Source organism: Oxyura jamaicensis, chromosome Z (genome assembly GCF_011077185.1).
Source record: "Oxyura jamaicensis isolate SHBP4307 breed ruddy duck chromosome Z, BPBGC_Ojam_1.0, whole genome shotgun sequence".
Lineage (NCBI taxonomy): Eukaryota > Metazoa > Chordata > Aves > Anseriformes > Anatidae > Oxyura > Oxyura jamaicensis.
This window is the reverse complement of record NC_048926.1, coordinates 81,386,484-81,405,717: the sequence shown is the minus strand read 5'-3', so window position 1 is coordinate 81,405,717 and position 19,234 is coordinate 81,386,484. Positions and strand designations below refer to the sequence as shown.

General features: G+C 36.0%; 1 protein-coding gene across 9 annotated transcripts in view; it reads left to right on the top strand.

Annotated features, from left to right (window-relative positions):
* MCTP1 (multiple C2 and transmembrane domain containing 1) overlaps positions 1-19,234 on the top strand; it is a 287,020-nt gene that overhangs the window by 139,469 nt on the left and 128,317 nt on the right. For 8 of the 9 annotated variants that reach the window (XM_035310880.1, XM_035310874.1, XM_035310875.1 and 5 more), the window contains 2 exons: positions 5,502-5,540; positions 17,639-17,809. In XM_035310880.1, coding sequence (XP_035166771.1) covers positions 5,502-5,540; positions 17,639-17,809 — 210 coding nt within the window. The remainder of the gene's footprint in view (positions 1-5,501; positions 5,541-17,638; positions 17,810-19,234) is intronic. The other variant, XM_035310876.1, reaches the window with a different exon arrangement.

Below are 19,234 nucleotides of genomic sequence, written 5' to 3'. Positions count from 1 at the left end.
TTTCACCATACAGATAGGATACCTGCTGTGTCTTTCAGTCTTAAGGAGGAATATTATCTATTACACAAAGAGAGCTCATGAAAATCATGGTTGAAGAAGTGAAATTAAGACACTACAATGTGACATGTCTTTCATATGGGCATTTGTTCAGTGAATTTAGGAACTGAATGTGCCATAGACTTGCTGGACAGCAATTTTTCACAAATCCAACTGACTGATGGTAATAATGGGAAAAACTGGTTTTGTGCTGTTATGCATTTCATTGTTACCTTTCTTCTTAGTAAGTTAATGCTTTTACTTTATCTGAAGTGACCTTTTTTGTTTTTGTTGTTCAGTCTGTTGTTTTTTGGCACTTTATTCTAAAAATGCCCAAGATTGACAAGGCCCTGATTCTTAGTCTTGAGTTTTCTATTTATTATTAGAAATCAGTCTTGCCAAGATATGGAACTCACAGCATTCCTAACAAAGTTACAGTAAAATTAGAGGACTTATGTCACAGCGAAGGAAAGATGACCAATAAACTTAATCCTGAACTGACGTATACAAAAGATTTAATAGGTCAAGCCGCAATTACCTTTTATGCAGTTACCACATGTACTTGCACGTTTATTAAATTTTATTTACTCTCTAAGGAATAAATATATTACAAAATATATCAGTCAAATTGAGCTGTCATCCTTGACTGTTTTTAAAAGGTCTTGTATAATAATGAGGATAATTTTTATTGAATTTAACTTTGTTGAGATCAATACATTTTCAAATGCTGTGCTAGATGATCAAAGCTAATTCTTGTCTGCTATAGAAACATGTACTGTATAAAACAGTAATTAAAGGAAGTTCTACAATCCCAATCTATATAGTGTTCCATTTGGATGATTACTGCTTCCCTTCTATTTGGTTATCTCTATACAGGTAATAATTCAAATAGTACCTGTTGAAACTTAAAGATAGAAACACATCAAGATCCTTAAATATGTTTTAATGACTGCTGCAGAGAAAGTGTGCCTTCACATCATAACCACTTTTTCCTAAGTGCTTCCAAATTTTCTTAAATCTTGTTGGTTTGATGTTCCTATATAACCTACACTTCAAAAGTATATTTTCTTCTGAATAAGCTTTATTTTTTCAATTGATGACAGAATGTATGAACAGTTTAAAGTTACATCAGTGGTGTAAAATGGTTAAATTACAAAGCTGAAGAATTCTGAAATTAACAGTAGCACTTACACATATTTCATGTACTTAAAGTTCCATGTTCTTAAATTTTAAGTGTGCCTTAGGACCATTTTGGGGGAAAGAAAAAGAACAGCTTCACTGGAGGATGTATTAGCTTTCCCACATTGCTATAGCATAGAAGTAGCATTGTGTCTGACCTTATATTTTGGCAGCTCTGTAGTCATAATTCAAACATCAGTCCTCTGAACAATGCTTGCTGTTTGTGACATATTGTTTGGGAATTTTTGCTGCAGAGTAGATTTTCCAAGCAGATCATTTAGCTACCTGAATTGGAGCTACTGAGAGTGCTTTGGAGGTCTGGCATTGATGTGTAGATAAGGGTTGAGTCTTGTGACAATATATTTTTTGTATCTTGATAGAGGACAACTCTTAATAGCAAACCATTTCATTGGCATACCAAAATAATGTAGGTACATATTACAAGAAGTGTCCTGTCATGGCAAGTAAGAACTATTGACACTGTTAGCACCTGTGCTGGTTGATAGGATATTCCAGTTGGTATTTCAGTGGACTAGTGGCAGAAAATTGGGGACCTTATTGTGTATTGCTTCCTGCCTATGAGGGGGAGGTATTATTGCAAATCATATTGAAAAGAAGCAGTTACTATGAAATAGTAATAGATGATCATGTTTTGGATGGAACTATCCTTTATGAAGCCTTGAGATGTGCAAAGAGATGTGAGAGATTTGGGATGGTACACAGGTGAGCATTTTCTTCCTTCTTTCTGGAAGAAATTCTGACAAAATGCAAATTTTCCATGTGTGGATAGATAAGATTTTCTTTCTAATTTATAGCTAAAAGGTCCCATTTCCTAAGATCAAAACAAATCTCATCTTTACATTCAGATAACTACTAAGAATGTTAACATTTGCATATAACTATGTAAAATTATATTACTAACTGGAACAGCTGAGCATTTATCACCAAATCCAGTTATACTGTGATAAGCAGTGCTTAAGGAGTTTACAGTTTGTGTGCTTCCAGAAGAATAATATTAGACATGGTTTCAATTTAAAACAGGCTCCGTATGCTATGTTCATAAATAAGAACACATTGTTTGATTTTCATAGTGTGTTTTTTCAGGAAAAAACATGCAGAAGTAGCCTGCAATTGTCTATGAGTATGGACAGCTGAACAAATTAACATTTCTAGCAAATTGTGTATGGATCATTGCCTTTGGTGACCTAGTGCTTTTTCTGACAGCATAAAAGTTGTAACTTTGCAAGTGCCAATCTTATAATGCCATTCAAATTATGTACCTGAATAGAGGGTTATTCTTCTGAGTATTGTTGAAAGGAAAAGTCAGATTTGTTCTGACTTTTGAACATTCATAAATTGTGAATAAAAATTGATGAATGAATTATTCTTATACACCACAGAGGTAAGAAAGTTTTTAGTATTCATGAATACTAACACAACTGAGTTGCAGTAGCACTAGTTCCAATAATTCATTTGCATTTGCTTTGTGCTGTTAACAGTACTTTCCTTTAGTTTAATATTGCTGTTTGAATTACTTTGCTTTGATAGAACAGACAGTTTAGTTAACTAGTGTAAACAAAGAAGACTTAAAATTAAGAAGTACAGAAAAAGTATGTGTATACAGAAACGTATTAAAATCTATGAGCTCTACAAAAATATACTTTTATCTCTACTTGTAAACATAAGTTTATGATGTAGGCTCTTCTACCTTTTCCTTAATTTCTCCTTTTGAAGAATGCAATTTAAAAAAAGTCAGAACTAACAAAAAATCGGATTTTCTCTTCAACATGCTTGAATAAAGCTTGCTTTGTTTCTTTAATTCTGACAGTGTTTACCTTTAAGTACCTGTACATTATGCATGCCTGTGTGTCATTTATATTGCATGCATGCCAATTAAAAATGTGTATGAGATGTCTGCAAATTCTGTGCTTGGTGTTGTAACCATTGGTGCCGTGGTGCATGTGACTGTTTTGGCTCTTTCTCTAGCAGAGTGCAGTGCACAGGTTTTGTCACTGGAGAACTTGCACGGTGTCTGTGAGTTCCTTGGAGCTGCACGTCTCCTGTGTATTCTCTAGATCAGTCGCTTCCAGCCTAGGGCTTAAAAACAGCTCTCGGCTACAGGGAATCGGAAGGTTGGGGGCTTGATCAGAACAGTGGCCTTGGGGCCAGCAGAGCTTGAGCACTACTGTTTGGCAGCTGCCAATGGCTTGAATAACATAGAAAATGGAAAAAAAAGGAAGCATATGAGTGTTATTTGGATATTGCTCTTTGGTGAGAATTACAGCATCTTTTTTTTTTCCTTAAACAATTAATCCCAAATGTTTTGTTTTGTTTTGCTTTTGACTTTTTGCTGTTTTGTCAATAAAAATATTGACGATATTAATATGCTGTCACTTTGCTCAATTTGCTTATTGTCTTAAATCTTACAGTGTAAAACTGTCAATCTTATAGGGTAAGCTTGTTTTTGTCTTTTTAACTTTGCCAAAGGGATAATGAAATAATAGAAGAAAGAATGACAGAAGGGGAGTCAGGCATGGAGTAATTTTGTATCACATACTTCCATGTAGAGTAGACCATCCATTACAGCCTGCCCCATGCTATGAATTTGTTTTATTGGCTTCTAAGGATGGTTTTGATTGATTCAGCTTAACCTGCTACAGCTGGTGATATTGCCGATGCACTCAGAAAGTACGTCACGATTCTTTAGCTGCTGCACACACCTATCTCATCAAAGCTGAAATGTGTCTGATTCACATAACTGGGCTGGATCATCCTCCTTGGTCACAGCCTGGTCTGCAGCTGAGTGTGTGCATGTGTGGGATGAAGCAGATGTGAGGAAGGGAGGTGCAAAGGTAGGTTGGACAGGATGCAGAAATGTGGTTATACAAGAAACGCTGCAGGCCTCGAGCTGCTTGCTCCCCACGTGCCTCTCTCATTCTGCCCGTAAGAATGAGTGAAGTGGCTTTCTCCAGCTTTGTAAAAAATTTAATATCTATGTATATTTACCAAGGCTATTTACCATTAACTTAATGGCAGAGTTGTTAAGCTTTCTGACCATAGCAACTTAATTTTCCTCACTAGCTTTTTTCCTCCTCCCAACAAACTGCATCTATTGGAACCAAATTCTGGATATTTTAAAAGTAGGGACAACACATATTTCGTCCTGGTGTTCCCCCCTCCCCCCTACCCCCACCTCACCCCCCATTTAATACTTATTTCATAGTGAGTAAAACACCCGCGTTTCAAAATTTATTTCAGTCTGAAGAACAAAGCATTTTTGCAATAGTTAATCAAAAAAAAAAAAAAAAAGCTTTGTACTTGGTTTTCACGATCTAAAGAAAGTTTAAAGAGAAATTAATGGCCTTCTATTTATTCTTGCCCAGTGTAAGCACAAGCTGAAAAATGTTGTTAAATTGCACAGACTAATTTCTCTGTATTTCCACAGAACTGCTTTAAGCAATAGTTGTGTTCACAGATAAAGTGTCCACAGAGAGATTATCCATCTTGACCTGTTTTGTTTACCAATTAGGAATCCGTTTCTCTCAACACTATCTTCCAGCACGTTAGAGCAGTACCAAGGTTTTACAGATCACTTATGTAGCAGGACACAGCTATTGTGATTTTTTTTTTTTTTTTTTTTTAGATTGAAAGTATGCACTTTTTTCTTGACCATATACTTAATTCTAGCCCATGTGTGGGGTTATCAAAAAATAGAGCTATTTTTACTGCTGTGAAACTAAATAGCAGTGAAAATCTTAAATTTTTTGTAATAGATGCATGTTGCCCAAGAGTCCTTCCGTAGGGCATAGGGTTTATCTTTATGTGGCTACACCTGTGAGCTAAACAGTAGTGTTCTGAAGAATTGGAGTACATTAATATTTATAAAACAGTCATTCAAGGATCAGGCAAAATTGAATTCAGTATTAGTAATAGCAAATTACTTTTTTTTTTTTTTTCCCTTATCCAATTCTTTTTCTCTCTTTTTTTTTTCTTTTTCTTCAAAAAAAAAAAAAAGAAAAATATATGTATATATAAATCTTTTTCACATAATGCATTGTCTCCAGAAATAAATTCATACCACCCAGAGAAGTATACCTGGGTGTCAACACTGCTGCTAGATGTCTGGATTTATTTTAATTTTGTGTAGTTGTCGCTGGAGTGATTGTATGTGTTGCTGCTTCAGTGGTAATGGTGGTTAAATGTGGATTGTCCCTTTGGAGAGACAGCTGGCCTCCTTTTCTGTATTTCAGAGAAAAGGTAATTAAAATGCTCTATTTTATTTTCAGACAATGCTAATGAGGAAGAGTTGGAAAAGATCAAGTAAGGTAACTTTTAGCATGTGGTCTTCTGGCGTTTTTATTACAAGAACTTTGATGTTTTATCAGACATGCCATGCAGGACTTGTGACACAAGATTTATCATCTTCCTAATTGTGTTTTAATGAAATTCTTTGCATTCTGTCAAATCAAAATCATGAAACAGCTGAGCTTTTAATGTAATTATTACATCATTCAAGTTTGTTGTAGCATTTTAGCCTGCCTTGGAAGTCATCTAGTAACTTCTGATAATGACAAGTAAATGTGCTCTAACTCTTTTTCTGATGGCTTTAATATCTCATGTATATACAATTTCTTTTAACTCTTACATGTTAATGTTTAAAAAGAGCTCATGTCAGAGGGTAACTCATTTTCCTATTAATTGTTATTATTACTGTTTACAGTGGTTGTGTGAAAAAAAGTGTTCAGAGTGGCGCTTCTCAAAGATAAATTTCTCTGACCACAGGACATGCACGTATAGCAAAGAACTGTAGCCAGGTTTTCCAAGAGCAGAGGAATCAGCCTTCACTTTATACAGCTCTTTAGATGCCTCTCCAGGCAAATTCATATCTGACTTTTCTACTCCTAGAAGTCATGTGAGTGAGAAAAAAGGGTCGGTGTATGTTCTTTTCCTCTAGGGAAAGGCCGGGAGATTCACTGTAGCAGAGTACATTTAGTTGTACCTTTTTCTGGTATGTGTTTTCAAAAACATAAAGTAAACATTCATAATTGCACAGCAGTTTTCTGGCTGCTCTTACTGAATACTGTTACGCCGCTTTTGAGTTGATTTGAGCCTTATTATTTTTATAATTAGAAATGGTTTTATATATGAAAGTTTAAATAGTTTTAAATCTGAAAGTCTCCATCTGCATTGGTAGATTATTTTTTAAAAATATATATTTTCATGTAAAGGTGTTAAAATGAGAACAAATGAGATAGCTATAAAGTGTAATTTCACTTCAGAAAATAACTGATTTACTTCTCTAGCATACTGATAGACAAGGTCATGGGAGGTTATTGATGAATGGTGTTTTATGTACTGCTCACTTGAAAATATTTACACAGTATTTTTAACCTTTAAAATAAAAATAAAAAAAAATAAAAAAAAATAAAAGAAGCAGGGTTTATAATTCTTGGGCTCTGCTTTAGGTTTTTGTTTCTGTGATACAGGATGGTATGTAATCTGTGTTTCCCTTCTGGAATCTATGAAGCAAAGATAGTTAATTTTTGGTGGTGTGTAATATTGTGCTTCTTGTATGGGTGGTGCAACGTTTCCTGAACTACATACATAAAGTTGCTCAAACTTCTTCTACAGTTGTGAGGTTGACAAAGGGCCTGGCTGTTTTGCACCCTGCCGGCGTTGAGCTAACTCCTTGTGTGCTGAACACATTGGAGGAGAGTTTGTAAAATCAGTTTAGGAGAAAATTTACCCAAACTTCTTTTCAGTTTGACGCAAATGTGAGCTTTAATAATCCAGAATGAATGGCATGTCATGATAGCTGGTAATTCTTCAGGGCTGTTCACCTGAATTATTCACCTGTGTTTCCCTTTGTTATGTTCATTTGGTAAGACTTAATTCAGTAGTCGCCATTTTTGAAAAGGAGAATATCAGAAGATTTAGCAAACAGCAAATGCATGAATTTAAATATTACATTTTTTTACATTTATCTCTGCTAAAGTCATACTTTTGCCTAAATTTGTAATATATGTATAATGTGTAATACGCATTGCTATGCTTGTAATCTATAGATAGACATCTCCCAGTTAAGCCACAGAACTGTGTGAAAAACTGCACTGTTTTTTAATTGAAGTCACATTTGTTTTAAGCTGCTCATTTATCTTGTGGGACTCTACCAGAATTCCAAATCCCTGAACTGTTTTTAGGGGGAAAAAAAAATAAATTAATTAAAAACATTTTATTTGCAAACAAATCTCTTCAAAAAACAATTTCCTCAGAGGTATGGAGTGACCAGTATTAAATAAAACATCATTTGACCATTTAAAAAATACTGAGAAACGGGTGCCTAATGCTTTTAGATAATAAAGAAAGTACCCTATTTGAGATCCTTTATCTTTGGGAAGTATTTGTATTACATTTATGAGAGTTGAGAAACAAACAGAATTTCAAAATTTTTTTGAAATATCATTATAATATCATTATATATATATATATTTTAGCTTTCTGAAGTCTTTAACATGGCACTTCTAGGAAATCAATCTGATTTTGTACATTATGATAGTGTACATTACTTTTTTTAATTGATGTACTTTAAATCTAGATTTTCTATAATATACATGACTCGAATTTAAGACATAACAAATGCACAGTTATCACATCACTATGTTACAAACTGCTTAGCTTGCTTGTAACATGAGCAGTAACTGAAAAAAAACAGTAACTAATCCTCTGTGTGACAGTATTACTGTATTCACATCCTTGCACACAATTACTTTAGATATATACTCAATCTCTACTCCCAATTACTGTTCCCCTTCTGAATCCTGACGATGAAGTTAGGGTCTCATGAAATAGCCAGGTAGATGAATCTATGTATCTATATGCATCTATTTGTGGGTAAACTAGTGGTTTCAACCAGTGTTGTAAGCTTTTGTTAGTAGTGCTGCAAAAAAACTCTGCTTTTATTTTTGTGTATTGCGGTGTGTGGTAGCTTTGTTGGTTTTGTATTTGTTGTTTTATGCTATTTTTTTCAAACTTTTCCCTGTCATGTTTGCGTTATCTCAGACATACCCTTGATCAAAATTCATGAGAGCTAGATGACTCCCACCTCTGTCTGGGTCAGAGGTAATGGTAATCTTTCACTGAACCTAGCAAAAATGAAATTCAAACAGTTTTGAAGTCAGCATATACATCCTGTGGAAAGTCAGACTTCCTGTCTTCAGCAACAGGAGACTGCCAATGGCCTATTTTAAAAACCAAAGCAGACAAACCACCGTATTTCTGCTGGGAAGGTACACTTTGCACTCTATTTAGAACTGATTTATTTCATCCACCAGAAACCAGATGTTGCCTTAGAGCAAACTGCTGCTCAGTGGTTACACCTTTGCAGGTATGACTCCAGTGCTCTGGGAAACTAGCTAGCTCCGCTTCTACCAGTTGCAACAGCAGTCATTACTAATTCTGTACTACGATTCATTATACCTCGAGTAAATATGGGAATGGATTATTCAATATTTCATGCACTCTCTTGTGACCCAGGTGTCTGGTCAATAACCCCAAAGTGGCCGTGCCTCAGTTCCTAGAGTTCAGTTTGTTAGATATTCCACGTGGTAGCAGTCAAGGGCTACAACAGCAAGAAAAAAAAAGGGAAGGGGAAGGGGAAGAGGAAGGGGAGAGGAAAACTATCTGTAGGGTCTGAATAGTCAGAAGCATTCATTTAAACCAAGTAGAAGATTTTTTTAAGCTTCTGCTAGCTTTTTCAAAGGAAAAAATGAACCGCTTTGACCTCTGTCAATGGGTTTTCCTCTTTGTGCACGGAACCTGATTTTTTTTGGCTTTCTTGGTACTCCGTGTCGACCACACAGTTTTTCTTTAGGGCAGGTTTTCATTTTTGTGTTAATTCTTCCCATAAAGATACAGACTTGTCTTTCTCTTTATGGAAGGAACCTCCTGGGTTTTGACCTGTATCCTGGTCTCCCTTCAGATTTTTTTTTTTTTTTAAATGAAATTATTCTCCCTTCTACTTAGCTTTATATGCTTCTTCACAGGCTTCTGCTACCCATGAAGTACTCACTTTTTATTTCTTTCATTTCTGGCAATACAGTTTTCTTGCTTGCTCTTGTTCTTTGGGTGGAGGGAAACAAATTCCCTTTTCTATTGCTTTCTAAACTTTCTGGATACCAGACGTAATGTGGTAAAACACCATTGCCTAGGTATAACAGGAGCACAGAAAAGCCCAAACTTGCCAGAGAGGTGATTTATTACTAATAGGTAACACCCTCTTTTGGAAGTGAGAAGGTTAGTGCTAATTGATGAAGTGATTTCCATTAGAGAAACCTTGAGGTAGAAGCTATACGGGTGATGAGAAATAAAACATTACTTTTTTCAGCATAAACCAACACAGATGAATTGGGAGGAGCTGTTTTCTGCTTTTTGCTATGTTTATAAAAACATTAGGAAAAAATTAGTTCTGGCTTTTTATTTACTCATTTCCCTCAGCACAGAGACTTAATCCATCACTGATGAAAGGATATGGGAAGAGCCTATTACAATGTTGGCAGCGTAAAAATGAGTTAGGAATATGCACGTATTACTCTCTTTCTTCTCATTTTATATTCTGTTCAGTACAGTGCTGTCAAACATAACAACAAAAAAGTTGTTTCTTTTATTAAATACTTCCTTTCATTTTTCTCTGAGTTTCTAATGATGAAATTTAATTTTGTTTGTCATTGTCTTTACTACCAAAATGTTCTTAAGATAAAACCTTACTGCTTCTAGCACTTCTATAATGTGGAGTGGTGTTTAACATTGAAATAAAAAGCATAAATTTGTGGTCAATCAAGCTGTAATAGTACTTCGCTCTCAATTTATGTTAGAGCAAATGTGTTTTCCAGTCAAAATTAAGGTTGTTTTTTTTTTTTGTTTGTTTGTTTGTTTGTTTGTTTTTCTTGGTTATAGCTGGGAAAGGAGAAGAGCCTATATGCTAAATTAAGGAAAAAAAAAAAAATGGAGTATTTTATAGTTGTTACCTCCCACTACAAGGCACTGAGTTTTCAAGTGGCTCTCCCTGCAAAGAGTTACAGGATTTTTTTAAAAGACTACTTTTGTTGTTGTTGTTGTTTTTGTTGTTGTTGTTGTTGTTGTTGAGATATCCGGTAATCCTACCTGCATTTGACAAAATTTTCATTAACGTAAGCAGAAAGCTTTCTTTGTGCCACTCTTTCAAAGAACATTTCACGTGATTTTGAGCAGACAGACTTTTCTGCAGAGAATCTGAAGGTACTGGTAAACTGGGCCCCTTTCCCACTGATGCTGTACCATTTGCTGTATGATTGCAGGAGATTAATTCAGAAGTGTGTGGGGGATAGTGGCGTCAGGTAGTGTGTTTACCTTTACCTAGAGGATAATGCACATAGAATTTGCTTTAAAAATTTTATCCTTGCTGCATTCCATGTTAGGTGATTAAAGGCAATTAAATATGAAAGAATGATCTTGGGAAGCTAACAGGAGGCCAACAGCAAGACAGTTGGTTTTGGTGAACAGACTGAACCTCACTTCCACGATTTCTGATTGCCTTGGATATTAAAAAACCTAGTTGTGTGTACATTTGATGTGAAAAAGACAGGAAGTAGGAGTAACAACCTGAAAAGTTGTCTTCCTGCCCTAATGTGTGTTCAACGTAGCCAAACTGCTGAAGTGTTTGTTTAATCTGTCCATAAAAATCTACAGTGATGGATATTCTGCCACCATGCTATCATTTCCATTAGAATGCTGTGGGTTTTGTTTGTTTGTTTGTTTTGTTTCTTTTTGTTTGTTTGTTTTTGTTTTTTGAGAAAAGGAAAGTTTTGGGGTGTTCAGGTACTAAAGAGGAAGAGTCTGTAGGAAGAAACAAAACAATGGTTTAGTCAATTAGGTTTTACTCTGCGTAGATAATATGTCAGAAGGAATAGAGATAAGATGGGAGAAATTAACAAGACTGTTGATGGTTGACCACAGCCAGCACAAAGCCTTGATGCTGTGCAAACACTGCTCAGCAACAGGTAACACAGTGGTGTGTCATCAACAATGTTTTAGGAACAAATCCAAAATACAGCACATTTCAGGCCGCTGAGGGAAAAATGAACTTCATTCCAGCCAGACCCAGTACAAGGTCAAATTAAGTTTTTTGGTCAGACCGATTTTCTATCAACCTTTGCTGGGTCTTGGCTCACTGCTAGTTGTGGAGCATGCAGGAAGCCTCCCTGCAAAAGACTGAAGGACAGGGACTGTACAGTTTCAGATCAGAGTGCTCAAAACTATATCCAACCTGATTTTGAACATTTCCAGTGATGGGGTATCCACAGCTTCTTTGGGTAACCTGTTCCAGTGTCTCACCACCATCTGCTCATTGCCCAGCCTCTTTCCACATCTGGGATCGACCCAACCCATGTGCAGGACCTTGCGCTTGGCCTTGTTGATCTTCATGAGGTTCACATGCACTGAACTTACCAAGCCTGTCAAGATCCCTCTGGATGTCATCCCTTCCCTTTCACGTATCAGCTGCACCACCCAGCCTGCTGTCATCCACAGAGCTACAGAGCTGCTGGGTGAGGAAATCTGCAGGAAAAGATAAGATGTCACCCTCTCTTCGTCTAAAACCTCTCTTTTCATATTTTAGAACTGCAAATTCTAGAATGCACTAGAATGTATTAGTGCTATTTATGTTATTAACATGTGGCGAGCTCTTTCAGTGTGACTTCAATTAACTGAAATGAAAGCTTCGTTCTTCCCAGAAATTAAGATACATTAGTCTGGGTTGCAACAGGTTATATATAAACTAAGAGTAAAATTAGTTTTTCATCCTAAAGTCATGACTGTGAAGCTGTTTTTGGTTAATTACAGTTGGTGACGAGTGCATTCACTGCCTAAGGCAAGTGAATTAAAGCAGTTTGTAGTTTGTGTTTAGATGACTGTTTTTGCTTTAATTCATCGTTACGATACTTTTTTACATATACCTTTAAAAACAAAATTATAACTTAGGAACAATTGAAAAAATGCTAAATGTAATGTGCTTTCAGCTCCAAACTGCTGACTGTTTTTAAATTTTATTTCAGATGTTTTCCTAAAAAGATGCATGTTCAGTAGCACTCACTAAAATGCCAGAAACTATAGCCTTATTAATTGATAATTTTATACCTAATTCAAAATATTTGCTTTATGTGACTGATTTGCCTTTTCCTAGCATGAAAAGCTGTATGACGCATTTTTTTTTTTCTATTTTAAAATTGAAACAAATGCTTTTCTGCTGGAACAAAATGCCTCTTGAGCAGAGAATAAAACTTGGAAATAGCAAATCATGGTTTAAGGATAACAAAGACAAGCAGAAATATTATTTCATGCATGTAGCATGACATTTCTTAATTGAAGGAATTAGCAATCAACGTAGCATCTTTCAAACAAAGTTTTGTATAATTTTAGAATAGGAGGTAGAATTATTTTGAGATGGTCTATAAGAAATTCTTTTTTTTTTTTTTTTTTAAGATTAAGAAAATATTAGCATTGGGTTGTAGATGTCAGTTTATCAGGTGTAAATAGTGCTTGAAGGAAAACTGCTTAATAATAGAATAGAAGTTAAAAAATGTCAGAATAGATACACCTGTCTGTTAGACGTCTGGTTATAAAAATTATGCAAATATTTGGTGAAGCTTATATTTGCATTGTGGGTACGTGAGTGGTAGCAGCTGTTATGGTTATCAATCAAAACAGCAGAGTAGTATTTCGGTGGGGGGGGGGGAGAAGGGGGTCTGAGTTGAAGTTGCCACTTCCAAAAGCACAGGTAGTTTTGGTTAAGTGCTAGTGGCCACCGTGCTTCTTTGTGTCCCATCCACTTTGGTGTTAGGACAGCGGAAAAACAACATGATCATCAGGAGACCTGTTCACTTCTATGTATTGCAAACACAGGTCACAAGAGGAATTGCTGGGAGGAGGAGAAGGGTGAAGGTTAGCATTATACCAGCAGAGGCTCTCCAACAAGTTCTGCCATCACGCCTTTGTCCTGTATAATTATTTCTGCCCTTTTCCAGAAAATCTGAGGCCTAGTTAGTGCTTTTACTCCTCTTAATAGAGTCACAATCATCATCATATTACACATGAGCTGGCTCCAGTGTAAAAGAACAGCATGGCTTTCCTTGGGTTTGTTTAAGTAGCATGCACAATTGTTGGACTCTGGAAACCACAAAAATTCATGAAAACTTGCAAAAGTATCAGCTGTCATTACAAATATTGCAGTGTCACCAGAAGTTTGCTACAACAGTGATAATACCAGGATGTCACGTTCTAGACCCAATTTAACATGGTGGTCATATTAAGAATACACAGGGCGTAGGGCAGTGTAAACTTCTCAGGTTCTGGAAGGGTTAGATTAGCTTCTCCGGGAATGGAAATGACGTCAGTTATCAATTATTATTGTTCAGAAGGTAAGATAAATATTCTGCCATATTACAGTAATTATCAGAAGTAATCCATTTATAAAGCTTGTTGAGTAACAATGAGCAGAAACTACAAGGAATTGCCAGAGTCCCAAAGAAAACCTTTTTAGTAGCTCAGTAGCTATTTGCTGAATAATTCTGCAAGGAGTTGTACTTTTTCTAATTTCTAACAGAGGAAAAGCATTTCCTGTGCAGTTTTTTTACATCTGGATGTCCCTTGATTTTTTTTTATTTTTATTTTTCTGTAATTTTTTATCATGTTGGCAAGGTAGCATCTGTGTCTACAAGCCTAGGTTGGTTTGTGACTCAAACCCAATACCACATGCCCACGTACAGAATTTTAAGCCATGTGGTAAGATCGTCTTTCAGCTCTGCTGTTTATCTGGCAGACTGTATTCATCATATCTAATAGGGGATACAGTTCTATTTTGGTGTCAGCAGGTTTTCTGCTGTTGGCATGCCTAGCCTTTCTGCCACCCTGAGTATAGATAGAACAGGGGAAACACGATTAAAAGCTAATTTTATCAGATCAGAAAATGTTATTTTTACATACTGCTTACGGTAGAAGTATTAAAGAAGAGATGTGTGTTTTTCTCTTGCAGGCAGCTATAAGCATCTTTTGACATGAAAGACTACTTTTCAAAAATCTAATTTCTATTTTCTTTTGGGAAAAAACTCACAGTTATTTTTTGTTGTTTGTTTGGTTGGTTTTTGTTTTGTTTTTAATCACATTAATGCTTGTTAGCTGTGGCCTGAGATCTTGTCCTTGCTTCTATCAGAACTGTGACATTGCACAGACAGTATGGCCAGTTACAGATGAAAGTATTATGAAATACAGCTTCACACCTACTCCCAGAAAAATTAAAATCTGTGCAGTTTCTTTAAGTTTTTATCTGTTTGTGGCAGAGGAGCGAAACCAGGATGCAATATGCATAACCTTCTTTGTTGGAAATAAGGCAGCTAAGAACTAGTCTCAAGAAATATTTCTTCATAAGAGGAACTTGGAAAGAGTCATGCTTCATTTTACTCTCATGGTTTTACTTCTGGCATTGTGGGATGGATTACAGAAGGTTGCTTAGATACCTAAGAAAGTCCCTAGAAATGATGCACCTGTCTCATCCTGTGAAATGAACGTCATAAGGAAAGAACTATGCGATGTGAAAACAGTCTTATCTTCCATTATTTCATTTATTAGCTTTTGACAAATTTGACTTGAAATCTAGATATTCTCCTTAGCTTTCGTTCCCACCAGCTGTAGCCCTTCTCATTCAGTTTGTCTTCCTTTTTCAGTCTGCTATTTAATGGATCTGTGTGTTGCCAATAAAGCCAGGGAGAGAAGAGCACAACCATGGTCCAAATTCCCTACCTCAGAGAAGCAGCAGCAGCAAGTGGCACATACCAGTTTATTTCTAGCAGCCGGCTTCTTTTATTCCAGCAGACTGAAATTTGGGCTGTAGCTTTGCTATCAGTCAACATGCCACTGGTATCTGATGAACACTTTGCGCATCATAAACTGTACGGTCTGGCTATGACCTGAAAGGGCTTTCTGAAGCAAAACATGAATATTTGTTCTCAGGATTCTTGGTTCTTGTAAACTCCTATCTGACCCAGCTGTTCTACATGCTATGGTGGATCATCTGGCCTTGCCTTGCCACCTCAAATGAAAATTACATTAGCTGATGAAACTCACTTCTGCTCATAAAAAAAATAAAATAAAATAAAAATTAAACAATCAGTGTGCTTTATATGGAGGCAGCAGCTCTACTGCAACAAGGTATTTTGAGAACTGTTGAACATAGGGAATTTAGGTCAGGTATATTCTCTTAAAAGATTCACTGCCTTGTTTGTGAATAGTTAGGTAAAGAGTTACGAGCTATGCTTAAGTTTTACTTTAAGAGCTCCACAGCTGTAAATGCAAACTAATGCCAATTTTCCATGAAAATATTCTGGAATTCGTTTGGATTCCCACTCAGTTCTCTAAAAAGCCATTATGGGTTCTTTGCTGAAATGTCTCAATGAAACAACTGCTTCTGTGCCAGTAAGAACTCTTTTTCTAAGCATGCTTTGTCCATTTTTTTTTGATTCCTTAACCTGTCTCTCATCACACTGTGTTCAGGGTGGAGTCAGTTCTGGTTAATACCATTCAGTCCTTCTTGTCCTCCAAACCTTCTAAGAAACCAAATAATTAGGAAATGCTACCACTTGTTCACAAGACAAGTTTTCAGAAGTGTTGACTGTATACTTCCAAACTAAGGGTACTTTTGCTGAGTTCATTACGTTTAGTAATTTTACCTTGTTATAAATGAAATCTCTTCTGACAACTAAGTTTCTTTCCTGTGTCCTAATTTTTGTAGGGTTTCTACTTTCTGGTGCCACACTGCTGTTTTATGACACAGGTTAAGCTAAAGGTTACTCCGCAGTTGAATTCCATAGTTCCTTGTTTGCCTTTGCAGTAACAATAATTATTTGAGAAACTTCTCTGCAGTTAAATCCTTTACTTCTGCAAGGTAGATCTTAACTAAAAAGTGAAATATTTTGGCAGTAACCATATTCATTGGAACAAATAGCTGTTAGAAATACATATCAATATGATATGCAACATACTGCTAAAAGCATGTTACTCGGGTTTACTCCAACCCCAGCGAACCCGGTCCCTATGTATAACAATTCTCTCTGGAGTTTGGTGAGAGCAGATTGTAATTCAGTCATTATACTCCAGTGTACTGTTTGTAATCTTCTCTGGATAGTAAATAAAGTGAAATTCCTTCCCTACGCATTTGCATGGTTATAATCATCCAGTTCTGTTTACCCTGAGAACGACTCAAACCAAATTTGCACTGAAAACCCTTAAAAGAAGCATCAGAGATGTGTAAGTGATGAAGCTAACAATGCAACAGCATTTTGTTGTATGGATGGTTCCTGAGCCCACAAAGCCTTTGCTGCTCAAACTACATGGCATAATAAAGAGAATGCAGCCTTGGGATATTTACAGCCCAGTGTCCGTGCAGACATGAGGTTTTTTGATTCCTAGGCAGAGTAATTTGTAAGTTAAATATTGTACAGCTATCTAATGTTGTGATTTTAGATAAGGCAATTCTGAATGAATACAACTGCAGGATAAGAGGTGTCCTCCCACACACCTGAGATGTGTTTTCTGTAACTGAAGAGTGCAAAAGTGGTTTGTCTGTTCTCCCCCACTCTTCCATCCCTAGCAGAGTTCATTGATGAATGCTGTAGCCGTATGGTTTGTGGGTGTCTATGTGAACTTTTTTCCCCAAAAGTTAGCAATTGAGAGGTCCATAAGTTTCTACACAGTTCCAACTAAAGGTTCAGCAAAGTCTCATCATGAAAAACTTCAACTAATGTGTTGGCACTTAATTCAGTTCTCCATGCTGCAAATAGTTGTCAAGCACAGGAGTTTATTGGTTTATTTTTCTGTGGTCCATGCTTTTTGTGGTTTATTTTAATTATTTTAAACTTCCATTATTTTAATGGAGGTTTCATTTTCTTGCTGTTCTCTGCTTTAGTGTTTGTTCAAGTTCATTCAGTCATATGCAACTCATATAACAGGCGTCGTAACATTTATTTGTAATGTTGCTAGTTTGTTCTGCAGAGAGAGATGTGAAGCAGGAAAAAAACAAATTTTATTTATTTATTTATTTATTTATTTATTTATTTAAAAAAAAACAACATTTCCTTAAGCAGCATTAGTTGAGCTTCATTCTGCAAAAGCAGAACCTGACATTACCTGCACATTAGTCACAATTTTCTCTCCAAGTAATTCTTTATAATGTGGTTTACATATGTACTGATAATAGTAATATTATCATATGTACTGTCAAATAATTTTAAAATGGCTTAAGATGGTTGTTTTACATTCATGATAATACAAAAATGAACATTAAAACACAGGAAATGTGTGGATTTGCTTTAACTAAAACTATATTTTTATTTCCCTGAAGTTTCAGACCCAGAGCTTGCGCCTCTCAGACCTCCACAGAAAATCTCAGCTATGGAGAGGGATAGTTAGCGTTACCTTGATAGAAGGTCGTGAACTTAAGGCAATGGATGCAAATGGGCTAAGTGATCCTTATGTGAAGTTCCGTCTGGGGCATCAGAAGTACAAGAGCAAGGTAATTTTAGCTGTGGTCTGCACTGCATATTGACTCTGAAATAGTTTACTCCTGTTTAACCTTTTTTTTTTTTTTTTTTTTTGGTCTTGCATAAGTACTTAAAAAATGCTGGGGGTTTTTTAGCTGTCAGAGCACCTGGATTTTTCTTCAAATGTTTTGTTGTATTTCATTACAAACCAATATATATATATATATATTTTTTGTATATATATATATATATATATATACAAAAAAAAAAAAAAAAAAAAAAACGAAAAATGTAGGTTAGCAGGAGGCACACCATATTTTCCATACAGACTGTGTTGGCTTTTATTTCTTGCTCCTGGCCCATCAATGCAGGGGACAATTGTACAGTGATTGTGACAAGTAGGTACCACATTTGTGCCTTTCTGGCTTGATGCAAGTAGACTTGCATCATTTGCACAATGGTATACTCGAAGAGGGTCGTGTTTATGTTCTCATTTTGCTCATTGTGTCCTTGCAGCAAGTTTCATTAAGCTTTTGTATATATATGTATTTAACATGCAAGGAGGATTGATCAGGGAGGAAATTATTGCAGAGAGCTGCTTGGTATCCTTGCTATTATTTTTAGTTTTCCTCATTCCTGTTGGTTTGAAAATTGGTATTTGTGGAAGATACTGGGACCAGTGATGACACACTTTCCTCTTTCCATGGCCATGACAGCCCTTGTGGTCTCTGGAGCCAAAAGAAAGAAAAGTCAGAAAGAGGCCCCAAGTGTCTGGGTGTCAACTTTGCAGGCCTCAGAGCCAGCCTTAGGGCCTTCTGACCTGAAATTAGGCTTATGGAGGAATTGTTGATTCCCACAGGTTGCTCATAAACTGTCTAGTTCTACTCAAAACAATACTGGTGGCTATACTGGTGGATTTAAAGTGTTTTTTTTTTTTTTTTTTAATGCTCCTTAACTACTGTGTATAATTTGGCTTTTGAAAATGAAAAACATGCCTTGGCATTACTAAAATTTCAGTGAAGGGAACTCTAGCGGGAATCCTATTTCAGACTGTAGTCTCTATCCCACGTTAGAACTGGCTATCAAGGAAGTCAATTCCAATTCTCTTCTATTTCCATTTCTGTAACTATGTTTTTTCAAATCACCTAGGAGATTAGTGACATTTTCCCAGTCATTATTTGGATTATGTAAACTGGAAGAAAATAATGTTTCCTTTTAAGTATTTACATGGGTGCTTTTCAGTGACACATTTTGAGGCAAACAAGCAAACAGAAAAAGACACTGAAGAGATGCACTTCTTTTCAGACATCTCAGACAAAATCAGAAGATACACTTACCAGTTTGAAATACAGGAAAGGTGTAATATTTTTCAGAGGCATAATACTGAGTGATCATTATTTATAATCACGTATCTTTACTGGAACAGGGTGGAGAGTAATTTAGAGATTTATAGGAAA